The following is a 17,655-nucleotide window of genomic DNA, read 5'->3' on the forward strand; positions in this document are numbered from 1 at the left end:
GCGCAGAGGGCTGTTGTCTGGGACGGTGATCTGTAAGTTTTTCCCCCTTAAATAAATAACCATATAATTCAAAACTGGTATGGTATTGTTTGTGACTTATGCCTTCATTCCTCCTCCTCTTCTTCTCCTCCTCCTCCTCCTCCTTCTTCTTTTTTGACAGGGTCTCTCTGTGTAGCTGTCCTGGAATTCTCTATGTGGACCAGGCAGGCCTCAAATTCACAGAGATCCATCCATCTCTGCTGGAATTAAAGATATGTGCCTTCATACCTGGTTTTGCCTGTCTTTGTGTGGCCATCCTTGTTATGTGTATCTCTCTCTATCTTCCAGGTTTTTCTTAGAAGCATGCTAGTCACTGGATTTAGAGTCTACTTCAGGATAATGTCATCTTGAGATCCTTAACCAGGTTACATAGGCAAAGTCTTATTTCCAAATAAGGCAACATCTACAGTGAACAGAATTGGAACTCAGACACAGCCTTTTTGGTGACACCCAATTCACCACGATATCCACGGGAAGATGGTGGATAGGGAATTGAATATACAAGTTTTAAGTTCAGGGGAAGGACGAATGTTGGAGCACACATTTGTGGCCATCAGAACACGGATGGTGGCTAAGCTTTATAGAGAAAGAAGAGCCCCAAGGAACCATGTCAGAGAGTGGGGGAAAATGAGGAAGATGAAAGACAAAGACACAAAATTAGAAAGCAGGGGGCATGTGAGGTTATGGAGGATGGTAATGATGATACACATTTACATTGTATGGGGGTTCTGGTATCCTCTCTAGTATCAGAGGAGTATGTGTGAAAGCTCCTTTGCCTGGAAAGAAAGTAACAACGGTTAGTTTCTAAAAAATACTTTTGTTTTGAAAGGAAAATTAGAAACTATCTATCTAATATCTATCTATCTATCTATCTATCTATCTATCTATCTATCTATCTATCTAACCTAAATGCCCCTCGATCAAAGAATGGATAAGGAAAATGTGGTACATTTACACAATGGAGTACTACACAGCAGAAACAAATACGACAGATTGAATTTTGCAGGAAAATAGATGGAGCTAGAAAACATTATTTTGAGTGAGGTAACCCAGAAAGACAATTATCACATGTACTCACTCATAGGTGGTTTTTAAACATAAAGCAAAGAAAGTCAGCCTACAAATCACAATCCCAGAGAACTTAGACAACAATGAGGACACTAAGAGACTTACATAGATCTAATCTACATGGGAAGTAGAAAGTAGAAAAAGACAAGATCTCCTGAGTAAACTGGGAGCATGGGGACCTTGGGGGAGGACTGAAGGGAGAGGGGAGAGGCAGGGAGAGGAGCAGAGAAAAATGTAGAGCTCAATAAATATCATGGGTAGAGGGGGATGACGCTGGACACCTAAGCGGAGATCATTTGTTTGATGAGAACAGCCTTTAACAATCTTTCTTGGTTTTGATCATATTATTGAGAGAGTTAATGTTTGTAAGCTTCACTTGCCCAACGACAGATATCTTCCTGGAATGCTGGGGCTGTTGTGTTTTCGCTTCAGTAAACAAAATTGGTCGCCCCAACTGCTCAGGATGTGCTTGATCACAAGGCCGGCAGGAGTTGCACCTGCAGGAAGTGCTCAGGAGGTGTTCTTTCCCCTGATTGGACGTAATAACCATGTGGATTTTGCCTTTATGAGCACCGGATTAACCTAATTCATCACCATTCTCTGGGAATTCTGGTTATGGACCTGGCCAGTGTCCATCTTTCTGGCCAATATTTATTAAACTTTGCTTTAATTAGATAATTGTGGATTTGGCCTTTCTCCTCACAATTTTCAGGTATAACAGTCTACTTTATTTTTTTAATCTATTTACTTGTATTTTTAACATGTATGGGTACTTTGCTTACATGTGTCTCTGTGTACCACATGTATGCAGTGAACTTAGGGGCCAGAAGAGGGCATCCAATCCTCTGGAACTGGAGCTACTGACAGTTGTTATCTGCCGTGTGGGTGCTGCCAATGAACCTGGGTTCTCTGGAAGAGCAAACAGGTGTTCTTTGAAGGAGACTGAACAGTAGGGTCTTCCTCTGGGACCCCAGATTAGGCCCAAACCACATCCAAACACCTGTTTGACCTTGCAGGTGTAAGTTTTGAGAGGAGGAAAAGGGGAGGTCTGTGTTAGAGTGGGCTAGGATGTAGTGGGATATCTTGACTGGACATGTTCATTAGGTGAACCAAAGGGGGCTTTTGATTGCTGGACTTTGGAACTCATCCTCAGCCAGGCATAGGAAAGTATCCGAATAAAGGAAAGGACCTTCATGGTTTTGTTTTAGGAATGTAATCTAATGGTTTTTTAGCAAGACAGAGGGAACCGGGGAGAAAGGCAAGGCCTGTCAGAGTCACATGCTCTAGTGGGCCAAGTATCCCTTTGCTCTTAACTGCTGCAGCATCTCTCCAGCCTCCAAGGTTTTTTTTTTTTTTTTTTACAATTCTTTTTGTTTTGTTTTTCAAGACAAGGTTTCTCTTCTCTGTAGCTTGGGAGCCTGTCCTGGAACTAGCTCTTGTAGACCAGGTTGGCCTAGGAACTCACAGAGATCTGCCTGCCTCTGCCTCCCAAGTGCTGGGATTAAAGGCGTGCGCCAACACCACCCAGCTGCCTCCAAGTTTTTTATTTGACCCTTGAGGGATCCATAAAGCCATAGATCCCATACATGTGGGAGGAGCTAAGTACTGGGACTCATCCACCAGCTACAGTCTTGCTGAAGGCAGGGGTGGTGTCCAATTCTGCTCCAGGGTCTCTGTCCTTCTAAGGTATGAGATTGTCACACACACGCTTGGAAGAGTGTATACAAGAAACTTTTTGTCCACTTTTTAAAGGGTTTCCCTTTATCACTAGTGTGTGAGTGATGGGGATGGAGAGTAAGCCGAGCGGGCCATGGGGAGCCATCCAGGGAGCCACGTTCTCTATGGTTTCTGCTTCAGTTGTCGCCCTGACCTCCCTCAGTGATGGAGGAAATAAATACTTCTCTTGCCATGCTACTTTTGGTTATGGTGTTTTATCACGGCAACAGAAAGTCTGAGACAGATGCTATATGCCATTTATCACATTGCCTGTAGGAAAGAAGCCAATTAAATCTGAGTTATATTATTAGCTATTTATCCCATTAAGTATCACTAACAAAGTTATTTTGAAGTTTACATGATTGACTTTTAAGTTCCAATGAAGAAATAAATCCATATTTATAGCTTAGGAAAGCCCTTAATATTTAATGAATGGAGGACTAATCCTTCCAAATATTAAACATGCCATAAATCCTCTATCATTAAGTTCATGGAACCAGTGCATCAAGAAGCAGGCCAGTGGAAAAAATAGGAAATCCAGACTGCTTCTACATTAAAAAAATATACATGTAAACTCACTATTGTTATTGGACCAGTGCACATGGAGCTTGAATATATGGCACATGTAATATCCTTCATCACTCAAGACAAGCTATACTTCAAAATTAAACTGAGACAATTGGTGTGGTAGTTTGGGTGAGAATGGCCCCAATAGGCTCACGTTATTTGAATGCTTGTTCCACAGTTAGTGGGACAGTTTGGAAAGAATTACGAGAGCCCTGTTGGAGGAGGCATCTCACTGGTGGTAGACTTTGAATCAGTTTCAAAAGTCCATGCCATTCCCAGTTAATACTCTCTGTTTCATGGTTGCTGTCTCAAGATGTAAGCTCTCAGCTGGCTGGTGTTAGTGCAAGTCTTTAATCCTAGCACTCAGGAAAGCAGAGGCAGGTGGATCTCTGTGAGTTCGAGGTCAGCCTAGTCTACAGAGAGTTCCAGGACAGCCAGGGCTACACAGAGAAACTCTGTCTCAAAATAATAATAATAATAATAATAATAATAATAATGATAATGATAATAATGATAATAAAAAGATGTAAGCTCTCAGCTACTGCTCCAGCACCATGCCCAACTTCCCAGTCAAATACCATTGTCCCTGCTCTGGTGGCCATGGATGCCCTCTCTGAAACTGTAACCAGGCCTCCAATTAAATGCTTTCTTTTAGAAGTCGCCTTGGTCCTGGTGCTTAGCCACAGCAATAGAAAAGCAACTCAGACAATTATAGGTAATTGCCTGGAAAAATATAAACGAGTTCATGCCTTGCTGCTTTCACAAGAATAAACAAAGTTCCTAAGAACTGCAAGAAGCAGAGGTGCCATACCAGCATGAGTGTGGGAGGAGCTTTCTGTGCTTCAAGCCCCAGATGGCAATGGAGAGACTGACACATTCAACCTCGGAAAAACTGAAGCAGACTTCTTGCAAGCTAAAGCCAAGAGAAAATATTTACAACATGCATCAGAAATAGAACACTAATGGCTTTGTAAAGAACTCAAGGCCAAAGGAGTCAGCGGAGATTTCAAAGCCTGGTGGAAAAAGAAGTAAACGCTGGGCATGGTGGCAGAAGTCTGCAATCCAAGCATGCTTGGAGGCAGGAAGGAAGGGGCCATTATGAATTTGAGGCTAGTCGATTGTCATGGGGAGGTCCAGGACAACTGAAAGAAGGCGTAAGGGGGCAAGTAGAGAGGGGAGGGAGATGGAGGAGAGAGAAAGATGCTCCTCTATCTCACATCATAGAGATACAGGCTGGGGAGTGCCTCGGGGGCAGAACACTTGCCTAGCATGTGTGAAGCCCTGGGTACCATCCCACTTCTTCAAAATCAATAACTAATATAATATAAAAGAAAATTACACAGAAATTGAATGAAGCTAGAAAAAACTCTCTGGGGGGGGGGCTGGATGGAGCCACATCAATTCAAACTTCAATTGTGAAAAGCAAAGAGTGCAAAACCTATGGAAGAAAAGTTTACAACATAGAGCAAAATAATATTTGTATTTAACCTTTGACCAAGATCTAAATTTCTACATATTTATCAAAAGAAACACTCAGATAATGTGCATAATCATTGCTTCGTTATTGGCAATGGCAAAATATTCTTATTTGATGCTCCAAATAAGAAATTGGTCAGGTCAGTTATCATACATGTGCACGCACAGCTGTCAGTGAAGACGAGATTTGTACATTGCAGTTGAGTAATATTCATAAAATATTAAGCAAAGCACATGAGATGTAAATTGTGTGCCACCCTTTGCCCAAACATAAGAGGGTGGTTTTTTTGGTTTGTTTGTTTTTCATTTTCTTTTTTTTCCAAAAAGAAACATACAAATTATGTTTAAATATGGATGTGAATAGGATCGAGGAAGCCACCTTGAATATGATCTCATTCTGAGGATTAAAATGAAAAATTAATACTATAGAAAGTATTAAGGGAATACAAGCATGACACACACCTCTAATTCCAGCACTCAGGACGCAGAGACAGGTGGATCTCTGTGAGTTTGAGGACAGCCTGGTCTACAGAGTGAGATCCAGGACAGTCAGGGTTGTTACACAAAGAAGCCCTATTTTGATAAATGAGAGAGAGAGAGAGAGAGAGAGAGACAGAGACAGAGAGATAGAGACAGAGACAGAGAGAGAAAGTATTAAGGGGCTGGAGAGAAGGCTCAGGGTAAAGAGCACTTGCTGCTCTTGCATAAGATTGAGTGAGACTCCCAGCAGCTACAGTTTATGATCACCTGTAACTCCAGTTCCAGGAGATCCAATGCCCTCTTCTGGCCCATGGCACTGCACACACATGGTACACATACAGACAAGCAAACACACACACATAGAAATAAAAATAAAATAAAATGCATTAAAATACATCTAAGCCAAGCATGGTGGTAGATGTCTATAATCCCAGAGTTCAGGAGGCTGAGGTAGGAGGGTTATAGGTTCAAGGCCAGTCTGGGGTATATAATGAGTTCTAGTCCAGCTTTGGCTACATAAAAACCCTGTCTTTAAAAGAAAAAATATCTAAACATTTAAAAACAACAGAAAATTAATGAGTCCATAATGACATTAAACAAATACAGATGGGGTGGGGAGCGAATAGGAAGTTCCTCGGAGAAGAAAGCCAATTAATGAATATAGATAAAAGGAAGAAGGCTAGAAATAGAAAATCGCCATTTGAGAGTCACCACGGGAATAATTGAGTCAGGCAGAAATCAGCAGCAGATGGGAACACAGTGGGTACGGACAGCTGGGTGACAGGATGCAAAGAAACATAGCAGCCGTCACCACCACTGAAGAAGCCACCTGATGAGCCCGCTCAAATGTCCTCAGGATGTCCAGAAGGCATCTGGAAGAAAATTCACTAGCTCCTGAGAAGGGCATGGTGCCCCCCCCCCCCCCCCCCCGCAAAAGAGCTAGGTACTCCTACCCACACCTGGGGGATGTCACAATTCCCATTTTTAAAAAAGTTTTGCTAGTCCATTCTGGAGGAAAGCAGGGGAAGGAGGAGGGAGAAAGATCCCCGTTAATAAGAGCAGAAAGGATTCTATTTTTAAAAAAGGGCTGCAGTGGGAAAAACAAAAGCCAAGAGGAAGGTGGACTGGAGCATTCTAGAAGCTGGGCCAGAGACTCTGGTAAGGAAAGGAAGTCACAGCAGGCTGGGTTCTAGCCTATGTGAGTCTTAGGAGCTAGGACCTCCCATCTCTTCCCCCGTGTCACCACGGTGTGGATCTGATGCCCAGCTTGTCTGCTTCCTCCATACCTTTGAGAGGCCACCACACCCTGGTCCACAGTCCTATGGGCCGCTAGCAGCAGGGTTTCCAGCAGAATCTTGGTGGCGCTCCTGCCTTTCATCCAGGAAGAGCCACTGAGCCCCTCGGGCTAAGGAGGCAATGACACTCACTGGGAGAAAGAACAACCCAGGAGTCTACCAGTTCTCCAGTTCATGACCCCTGAGCATGGAGAGGTGTTGGTGATCCTTCGGATGGAGTGTGGTTGGTGATCCCTGGGCACGAGCGTGTTTGGGGGTCCCTATTAGACACTCACTCTGATTAGTGAGCCATGAGCGTATCTTTTCCTGGTGGCCTTGACTGTGTTTATAAGGATGGGTGCTGTCTCTTGTCAGTTGGGTCAAGGGTTTTCAGAGAATACTTTTCGTTCTTTTTCTTTTGTTTTCTTTCTTTCTTTCTTTCTTTCTTTCTTTCTTTCTTTCTTTTTTTCAAGGCAGAGTTTCTCTGTGTAATAGCCTTCACTGTCCTAGAACTCTTTATAGACCAGGCTGGCCTTGAACTCAAAGAGAGTCCCTCTATTTCTGCCTCCTGAGTGCTGGGACTACAGGTGTTAGCCACCACTGCCCAGACAGAGAATATTTTTATTTCTGAGAACCTTCCCCACCATGTTTTATGGTAGTCTGCCATTCCTTAGTATCAGATCTCCCATGCTCTGGACAGACACGTGGAACAGACACTCGGTGGTACAGATTTATAACATAGTACCTCACAAAGACTGCAGCAGAGAAAATGACATGACCAGTGATTAAAAGAGAAGACTAAGGGCTGGAGAGATGGCTCAGGGCTTAACAGTGCTCACTGCTCTTGCAGAAGACCTGAGTTCAGTTCCCAGTACCTACAACTGGGAAGCTCACAGCTGCCTGTAACTCAGCTTCATGGAAAGTAATACCCTCTTCTGGCCTCCATGGTCACCTGCACGCGCACACACACACACACACACACACACACACACACACACACACAGAGAGAGAGAGAGAGAGAGAGAGAGAGAGAGAGAGAGAGAGAGGCATACCTAAAAAATAATTTTAAAAATAAAGCTCGGAAGAAACAAACACCAGCCGGTAGAGTCAGGATGAGACAGGAGATGTGGGACAAGAACAAACTACATACACCATGGAATTTCCCTTCCTATCTCACATGAGGATCAAGGGGAAGGGCTCAGATGTGCCCACTACTGGCAAAGGGAGGTAGGAAGCAAAAATTTTGGTTAAGGAAGAAGTAGGGAGTCAGGCAGTGGTGGCGCACACCTTTAATTCCAGCACTCAGGAGGCAGAGGCAGGTGAATCTCTGGCCTATAGAGCAAGTTCTGGAACAGCTCGAGCTACACAGAGAAGCCACTTCTGCCAAAAACAAAAACAAAAAACACCCCCCCCCCAAATGAATAAAATCGCATTCTGGTTTTTAAAGCCATATTTGACATTTGAATCTGTAAGGGACTAGATGAGAACTAACAGCGATTAGTTAGCCGAGGCTGTCTATTCATAGATAGCAAAAGGCCCTTTTGAAAGCGTTCTAGACTCTCTGACCTGTTCTAGCTCTTTTAGACTGTTCTAGTTCTTCTAGACTATTCTAGAGTCTAGAAGTGCTTACTGCTTACAAATCTGAGAAACAGGGTTGAAATAAGATTAAAAAAACATTTTGAGTTAAGAAAAAAAATAGGACTTCATTGGAAACATGTGAGCTGACATGAAATGCCTTGGGGATTTGTGAACAGGAGCCGTAAGATCAAAGATTCCCAGCAAGTGACAAGCAATTCTCATCTGCTTGAAGAGGGGCATGGAGCAAAGAAAGTCTGGCCTACCCCAATGGCAGGATTGAGCACAAAAGCTTCCTGTTTCTCTTGCATCTTCTGCATCCACTCTACTACTGGCCGGAATGTTGATCTCCAGTCTTCAATGGGGTCATTTCTGAGGTCCAGAGAAACACGGAAGAGGAAGGACTGCCTGTGAGGATCTGAAGGAAAGGCCTCAGCTGGCAGTTCAGCTCAGTGAGGGAGTGGGGTCAGAGGTCAGCTACTTCACAGAGAAATATTTGGAGCATCTGGGGTGGGGTGTCCCTGAACCCCAAGGATTGGGTTAATAATACCTCCAGCAATGAAGCCAACATTCAAGTTTAAAGTTCCAGCCAGAAGTCAAGGGTCAACACTATCACCTTATATTCCATCTTAGACTCCTTTGAAACCCTTCCCATCCTTTGAATACATCTAGAATCTCCCCGAGGAGTGAACCCCTGCTACCTGATGGAGGAATGCTGGTCCCTAGTGAGATATAAAGTCACGCTATTAACTGTAGCATCTGTTGGTGACTAATCAGGAACAAAGCAATGTGTTAAGGAGACAAGAGAGCTAGTACAGTCTATGTGCTTAGCTACAGACTGTGGAATCTCGAAAGCGTGAGGGTCTTCTGAAGTGGGGGATGATTTGTGATTTGCTCAATGTGGCATGGCCTCAAAGACTGAGCCCACCCTGCACACAGCATCCCTGGTTGTACCTTATCACATCTGACAAGAGTCCATCCCTTTTCAAACTGTTTCTTTTATTGTGTGTATGTGTGTGTGTGGTGTGGGGTGTGTGTTGGGGTGTGGGGATGTGGGTGTGTGTGTGTTCAAGTATATGTAGGCACTTGTGTGCGGCTCTACACACACCTGTGTGTGGAGGTCAGAGTTCAACCTTAGCTACCTTCTCCAACTATTCTCCATCTTATTTTTTTGTTTTTTGTTTTTGTTTTGTTTTGCTTTTTTGAGACAGGGTTACTTTGTGTTGCTTTGGAGCCTGCTCTGGAACTCGCTCTGTAGACCAGGCTGGCCTCGAACTCATAGAGATCCACCTGCTTCTACCTTCCAAGTGCTGGGATTAAAGGTATGTGCCACCACCGCCTGGCTCCATCTTATCTTTTTTTTGAGACAGGGTCACTCACTAGACTAGACCTACAAGCCAGCACAGCCAGGAATCCTCCTGCCTCTGCTTCCCTGGCACAGGGATGGCAGGCACACAATAACCCCTTCTGGAACGATTTTACAGATTTTTCTCCTGTGTGAATCCTGAGGCAGACAAGATTCCCCTATTTTATACCCTTTGTGTAAAGTACCTTCTATTGCTGCCCTCAAGTTCATTTCTAACACTTCCTAGAGACCCTAGAGAGAGGAGACCTAAGGAGGGAATAGAGAAAGTACCAACATTGTGCAATAAAAATTAGGATTCCCAGACTTCATTGAACATCAACACCCCGGGATGAGGGGCAAAGAGAATTACGTTTTGCTGTAAACATCCAGTTCTGGACACCACACTTACCCAGAGGTTCAGCCTCAGCAGGTATGCACAGAGCCCTAAACTGTATTTTTTAGTTTCAGAGACAGCTCTGAAGATGAGCCAAGACAGGGAGCCACCGCTTTAAGGAACAACTGGAAGATCTCCATGCCTATATTGTTTGAAATTCTTAATTTCACTTAGTCACAGGGCCTGAAATTAGCACCCGCTGCTGCAGATATATTTTGGGTGAAGAGTCCTCCATGAAAGGGATCCGGGTTAAGAGTATCACAAACTCATTTACACCTTAGTACGAGTCACACTACAAGCCTGGAATCTGGGACTGGGAAGAGAAAGAACCAGGCTCTCCCACTGCAGTCCCCCATGGACAGGAAGCCCTCAGGGCCATCAGGTGATCCAATCCAATGGCCTATTCAGCAGAATTGCCCAAACTTGGCTGTGCATTGGAATCAATCACCACAGATATGTCATGGCCTTACCCTAAATCAATAAAGAATGACATCTGCACTATATTGGTTAGCCACATGGAGTATCAGATCAGACCTAGTGGCCATTTGGATAGGACAGCCTGGGCTACATAGCAAAATCTTGTCCGCCCTCTCCCCAGCCCAAAGAAGGTGGTTCTGCAGCACAGGGCTTCAAGCGGGGAGGGGCAGATATGAGCAGTCAGAGAGGAGCAGAAACATGCCTGGATTGATGAAAGAAAGAGCTTGAAACAAAGGAGATGGAAAGAGGAGTGCGTGACCATGGGGCACCCACTGCTACACTGAAAAGATGCTTGGGGGTCACCCTAGATGGAAGCATAGACTTTTGGGGTATACATGTTCCTGACCCTGTTTTTTCCTTCTAGCTCTTGTCTTTTTTACCTCTTCAATTCCTGCTCTAAATCTGTGGTTTATATAGCTTTTGCTTTTTTGGTTTGTTTTTTCTTTTGTTTTTTGGTGTTTTTTTTGGGGGGGGGGTATTTGTTTGTCTGATTGTTTCGACACAGAGTTTCTATGTGTAGCCCTGGCTGTCCTGGAACTCCCTCTGTAGTCCAGGTTGGCCTCAAACTCAGAGATGCACCTGCTTCTGCCTCCTGAGTGCTGGGATTAAAGGAATGGGCCACCATTTTGTAAGTGCCTTCCACCCTTTCTGAAACAGGAGAGACCATTTAAAGTGGAGCAGCCAACAACTTCAAAAGCTTAGGGATCACTGCATATTTACTTTTACATTCTGAGACTTGGCAAGCAAGACCATAGATCCATCTTCTTGCTGATGATACTCTGGACTATTGACAGAGATTTCTGTCCCCCTCTCTCGCCCCCATCCCACAGCCATTCAGCCCTGAAGAAACACACAGAAGTTTACATTAATTATAAACTGGCTGGCCTAGTAGCCCAGGCTTCTTATTAACTAATTCTTACATCCTACATCTTAACCCACACTACTTGTCTGTGTTAGCCACGTGGCTTGGTACCTTTATCAGCGAGGCTTGTCCCTTTGACACGTCCCTTCCCCAGGCTCCCCCAAGCCTTGCCAGTCCCAACAGAAACCTTACCTGGCCATGCTCACCGGATTGAAGCCAACCAGGACTGGCAAGAAGACTGCTGTGTTATCCGTGCAATAGTCCATCTGGCCTGCCACAAAGGGTGCCTGGTGGTTGCAAGAGAGGCAGGCACAATGAAGGGAACGGCTCTGAGTGTTCCCCAAGGTCCACAAGGAACCTGCCCCAGCAGGCTTGCTAGAAATACTAAAGCCTCAGCCAAGACTCGCTGAATCCACATTTGATATGGGGAAGCATACGCCTTACAAGTACCCCAAAAGTTGCAGAACTATCCTTTCTCTGGGCTATGATTTCCTTGTATAGTCCAGGCTGGCCTTGAACACACAATCATCCTTCTGCCCCTCCCTCCCGAGTGCTGGGATTACAAGCAAGAATCGCCCAGCTAGGGCTACATTTTTCTTATGTTCCTCCACAGAAATCTTCCAGATGGTGAAGTTCGGAAATGACTGATCACAGTTGTAATGGCAACGGCCTCCTTTAGGTCAACGTCCTGTTGAGATCACCGTCCAACAGCTGGGATCTAACTCTCTGCACCCTGAACTCTTAGAATCAAAACTGTTGTGGGGTTGACAGGAAATCAAACCCGGTGTTTCTCATACAAAACATCCTGAGAATCTTGTTAAAATGCAGACTGACCCTTCTGTAGCCTAAGATCTAACAAGTCTCCCCTTGATGCTGATGGTGGGATGAAACCAGAAGCCAGATTCTTCTGTGAAGACTCAGACAGTAAATACGTCAGGCTCTGTGGGCCCTATGATCTCTGTCCAACTACTTAAGCCTAGCACAAAAGAGGCCATGAATTCTAAGTAAACACGAAGACTGTGTGCCAGTAAAACGATCCACAATTTCAGGCGGCTGGCTGTGCTGACTGCCAGCAATGCTTGCTGACCCCTGGACTAGTCTGTCCATCTTGGCTCAATACACAGTTATTCTGAGATAGAATTCCCTCCCTCTCTTTTCATATTCATAAAAATAGATCAAATCAGTGAAAATTGAAATCAAATTCCTTGCGTAGGTTTTCTATTTCCTGGTACCCACCTCAACATTCTCCTTTTCTTTCTAGTCCCACCCCTTCCTCATAAAGTTGTCCCAACAGCCTGCATTCATACTTACAGAGAGTCCAACAGAAATGCCTATGACAGTGACTCTTTTCTTCCCAGCAGCCACCTTGGAATGGAGGAGGTGTGAGTTAGGATGACGGGGAGCAGGGGGTCTCCTGGAGGAGGTATGAGTTAGGATGACGGGGAGCAGGGGGTCTCCTGGAGGAGGTGTGAGTTAGGATGACGAGGAGCAGGGGGTCTCCTGGAGGAGGTATGAGTTAGGGTGACAGGGAGCAGGGAGTCTCCTGGAGGAGGTGTGAGTTAGAGCTACAGGTTGTGGGGAGGACACCAGGGTACAAATCTATTGTGTGAGAAAAATCAGGACCAGAGGAGGGGCCAGGCCTTGGTTGAGGTTGGGGTTTTCTAACCCTATGAAAAGGGGCCTCTCTAGTTGAGTAGTATTGGAAAACACAGACCTTCTTCAGCTCATCAATCCCGTATAGGGCACTGTCTTCTGTCCGTTCCTGAGAGGCCACGGTAGACCTAAAGACGCAGACACAATCAAGGTCAGTCGCACTGGCCGAGAAGCAGAACCCTACAGCTCGTTAGAAAGGGGCACACGGAAAGAACAGAACAGAGAAAAGATACTATTGAAAGGGCACCTACTGTTTAATTGAGACCAAGATAGATACACCAAGGAGTTAAAAACAAAACAAACAACAACAACAAAAAAAAAAAAACAAAGGAAAAACAAACTTCAAATACCTACAAGGCCAGGTAGGTAATAAAAGTCTGTAAAGGAACCAGATATAAGGCAATGTGGAATGGTGGAGACTGAGGTAGGTTCAATATAATCTTTGACAGTTACATTCAAATGCAGTTTCTAAAATAAATAAATAAATAAATTGGGGCCACATGCGTAGGTCACTTAACCTGTCACCACCTGCAATGAGGTATGTGTAAAGAGGCTTTTGTCCCAAGCCTTTTATCAGGTGGTTAAAAGAGACCTGGCCAGGAGGAGAGAGGGTAGGAAGAAAAAATGAGAGAGAGGATGCGCTGTGGAGTCTCAGTTTCTAGAGGACTGGGGATGCAGAATGGTCTTTTTAGACCAATACTTCTCCCTAACTTATTTGCAATCTGCCACTTAAAGATGCAGCTTGATTAGTGCTGCGTGCGATGTGGGAATGCTAGGCAGAGGAGGGCGGCGATCTAGTGAGGTCAGAGAAACCGGACTTGCTCCCGGGCTCAGCTTTTGGAAAGGTGGTGGGGAGAGAATATATCTGCGGAGAGAACGTACCTCTAATTAGCTTTATGGTTCTGGGTGACGTCCCCAGAAGGAAAGGAGAAAACAGGGAATTAGCATTCTCACAGACATGAGGAATGCCATGCGGCCAGAGGTTCCTCCTCCACTCAGTACTACCAGGCCTCCATCTGGCTCCTGAGGAAGGAAAGAGGCCCAGGTCAGGAAGAATCATACTTTCCTTTCTCCTTTGTCAATGACAGAGGAAGACAGAACTCCTCAATCTTCTCTTCATCAGAAAACTGAGCAGGTCATAGGCTGTGCGAGGTAGCAAAAAAGAACAATGATTTGGAGAAAGAACTCCTCTTGGCTCGCCTCTCAGACTAAGCTATTCATTAAAATTCTTACTTATTCCAGCAGGGACTTGAGAGCAGTCTGTCAATTAAATAAAAATAAACAACCAAAGCAGACGCATCCAGCTGTTATTAGCTGGGTACATTCAAGCTAGCTACTGTGAGCATCCTTTCTTTGTTTTCTGGTCTGAGAAGAGAAAAGTGGGGGAAAAAAAAAGACAATAATGCCAGCGTCACAGGTTTCTGTGCAGGCACTGAGTGAGTGTGAAAGCGCATTGCCAGGGATGGAGAGGTGGCTCAGCGATTAAGACACTGGCTGCCCTTCCAGAGGGGCTAGATTTGATCGCCAGCACCCACATGGCAGCCTCCAGACACCAGCAGCTCAAGTTCCTGATGATCCAACACTTTCTTTGGCCTTCCATGGGCACCAGGTACTCATGTAGTACACAGACATACATACAGGCAAAACAACCATCCTCGTTTAAAAAATAATAACAATAGTAATAATTTTTAAAAGAAAATGTATGCTGGTGCTGGATGGTGGTGGCGCACGCCTTTAATCCCAGCCCTTGGGAGGCAGAGGCAGGCAGAGCTCTGTGAGTTCAAGGCCAGCCTGTGAAACTCTGTGAGTTTCAGGACAGTCTGGGCTACACAGAGAAGCCCTGTCTTGAAAAACCAAAAACAAAGCAAAATTAGAACATGTATTGCTTATGATAAAGTATTCATCTAGCAATTATCATAACTACTATTGATGACCAAGATAATAATAAACATCCAAAGGGAAGACCAAGATAATAAAGAGTTGAGATTTATAAAAAATCAGAAACGGAGACCCAAGAAAGAAGACATTAGAGGGAACAGCAGTGTCTGGATGGGAAGCAGGCGGAGAGTTAGTACCGTCAAGACCTCCTGGACTTTTCCAGCCACTTGCAACATGGTGGTCAGAACTGACTCACTGTACAGTCGCTGGAGAGTGGACAGGGATCAGTAGGAAGAAATGGGAGCTAGGAGGGGAGCATGCGATGGCTCTGTGAGTAAGGGGATTGCTGCCAAGACTGATGATCTGATTTCGTTCCTGTGACCCACATGATGAAAGAACAGACTGATTCCCAAAAGTTGTCCTCTGGCCTCCATACATTTCCCCATGGAATAAATCCTCCCACCTCACAAAATAAATACATAAATAAACAAAAAAATGGGGGATGAGACAAAAAGGAAAGAAACAGAGAACAGCGGATTGGAATGGAGGAGGGGGCTCAGGATTTCCAAAATTAGAAACCGTAGTCTGGGAGGGTAGAAGTTGAGATGTGGTTGGCTTAGCATCTCTTTGGCAGTGTCTGAGGTTTGACTGTAGGTCACCTGGTAGGTGGGCACGATTTGCCCCTCCTCCTGGAAGATCTCAGCATCACACTGCCCCAGCAGCTAAACAATTTTCTCTGCATCTGCTTTGTCCAAGTTCCGGGTCAGGGGATTGGACTTCTCTGTGATTGGCACAGCTGTTTCACACCCTGACAACTAGAGAGAAGGGGGCACAAAGTCAGGAACAGGAAGCCTTATGCTTGCTGGGCTGGAGGCGGGAATGGAAGTAGGCACAGTATCGGGCTTGGATTCACATACTTCACACACGCACACACACACACACACATACATGCGCGTGCCATTCACATACCAAGAACAGTCTTCATGTGATGTTCTGAGCCTATTAGGGACGATAGGAAAAGGATGCCTATCATGGGGTGTGTGCCTTTGATTCCAGTATTTGCACAGTGGCAGCAGGGGGATCAGGAGTTTAAGGCTATCCTCAGATACGTAGCAGTTGGAGGCCGGCTTGGGCTATTCCCTATCTTAAAAGCCAAAAAAGAAGAGGAGAAAGAGGAAAGGAGCAGAAGGCCACGCTTGAGGCGAGTCCAAATCAGGACTGTTCTAGGCATCAGTGCAGAAGGCTGAAATTGAGAAAGGGCCTCACCTCCCATTCGCCAGGCTCAGGGGTCTCAATCACATGCTGATACCGTTTCGTGCCTGGCATGGCCCTGTACTGCAGACACTCTGTTCTGCCTGCCTCTGCAGTCACACAAACCTTTCTGGTGACAATAGCTTTGCTTCCAGCTGGCAGGGTCTTATCTGAGCCGTGGAGATGATTAACCTGCAGGCTCTGTGTCTCTGAGCACCACCTCTGCACTCCTTTCTTCAACACCCGCTCCTGTCACTAGTTCCCAGCCCTCCGCGGGAGCTCCGGAGGGTCCTCTTTGCACACCCTCTGTCTTGCCAGCCTCTGCTTTGCTCTTGAAGAAGAGGACCAGAAGGGCATTGTGCTTGCCCTTCAGACACAGGACCCTCTGGAAGGCTGGGAGCCTGGATGGGCAGAACAACACCCAGGTCAGAGCAAAAAGAATTCTGGGGCACAAATGCCTCTGAAGGCCAGAGATCGGGGTCAGTAGGAGTCAGAGGACCAGGGCCATGGCTTGATCACATGTCAGCATGCAGCCTTTCTCTGCCCCACTGGCCCATTTTATCCTCTCCTTGTAGAAAGAAAAGCAACAGAAGCTGCTGGGCCCCAGGTGTACATGCACTGAACTGGATATCACAGAGGAAAACTCACGGAAATAGAAATACTGTAAGAAGAATGAAAACCAAAGAACCTGCCCTAAATACAGCCAGTCTCTTTCCCCCAAATGGTAGGCATCCCCGGATACGTGGACACTTAGGGTCATTGCTGACAGCCTTGTGTTTAGATGGGCTCAGAGGAGTGGTCAGTTGTTTAGTATTACACAGATTTCACACTCAGCTAAACTATGAAATAATTTAAGGACTTACATGCTTCCTGAATGAATTTTGCAACAACTAGCAAGTTGGCGCAAAGGAACAGCACTTCATACACTAGCAGAGGCTTTTAAAGGCCTTTGTCCAGCACTGTCACATTTGATAGTCTAAGCTCTGTTTCAGGATTCTATGCTTTACAGGTGGGAAACCTGAGGCGCAGGTTAATGGATTTCTCTAAAAACGAATGAATTACTTCTCTCTCTCTCTCTCTCTCTCTCTCTCTCTCTCTCTCTCACACACACACACACACACACACACACACGAGAGAGAGAAACAGAGACAGAGACACAGAAAGACAGAGAGAGATAGAGACAGAGACAGAGAGGTCTGTTTTTTAATTGTTCCTATATGCCCAGCATTTTTTTTAAGTCATCTCCAGCTCTTCTAAAGGAAGGCACATTGAAGATGCTCAGTAAATATTTGCTGAAAAAAATGAAAGAATGACTGAGAAAGCGAATGGAATCCAATCAGATCATGAATGGGAAAGAGACTTAAAGGCTGACGCAGTCTCCAAGAGATTGTTAAAACAATTATCATCTCCACCACTCTGTCTCCTCTCCTCTCAGCCCCCTTCTGCTTTCGGAGATGGAATGCCTCCTCTCAACTTGGCTAATTTCATGCCAGGAAGGAGGGGCTTTTTCAGGTGCCCTAGACCCTCGCATCTGCACCTGTCCGGGTACCCCAGTCAGTTCATCTACTAGAGCAGGGAGGATGAAGGAATAGGGGCCCAG

At 45.3% G+C, this 17,655-nt stretch overlaps 1 protein-coding gene across 1 annotated transcript; it reads right to left on the minus strand.

Annotated features, from left to right (window-relative positions):
- Positions 1–6,073: 6,073 nt before the first annotated feature.
- Positions 6,074–16,130, minus strand: Gckr (glucokinase regulator). Its single transcript, XM_041630963.1, has 8 exons — positions 16,071–16,130; positions 15,061–15,179; positions 12,988–13,054; positions 12,585–12,638; positions 11,466–11,560; positions 8,462–8,567; positions 6,633–6,751; positions 6,074–6,218 (listed from the first exon to the last, which is right to left on the minus strand). The coding sequence occupies exons 1-8, from the start codon at positions 16,128–16,130 to the stop codon at positions 6,074–6,076; spliced, it is 765 nt and encodes a 254-aa protein (XP_041486897.1).
- Between the last annotated feature and the right edge of the window lie 1,525 nt (positions 16,131–17,655).

Source organism: Microtus oregoni, unplaced genomic scaffold, assembly GCF_018167655.1.
Source record: "Microtus oregoni isolate MIOR12 unplaced genomic scaffold, Mior012 000036F_ref0000092, whole genome shotgun sequence".
NCBI classification, from domain to species: domain Eukaryota; kingdom Metazoa; phylum Chordata; class Mammalia; order Rodentia; family Cricetidae; genus Microtus; species Microtus oregoni.

Coding starts and splice junctions, on each gene's coding strand:
- Gckr (XM_041630963.1), bottom strand. CDS start 16,130: ATGCCAGGCACGAAACGGTATCAGCATGTGATTGAGACCCCTGAGCCT. Junction 15,180..16,070: donor CTGAGCCTGGCGAATGGGAG/GTGAGGCCCTTT, acceptor TGTGGGTCACAG/GAACGAAATCAGATCATCAG. Junction 6,219..6,632: donor GGTGTGGTGGCCTCTCAAAG/GTATGGAGGAAG, acceptor ATTTTCTTCCAG/ATGCCTTCTGGACATCCTGA.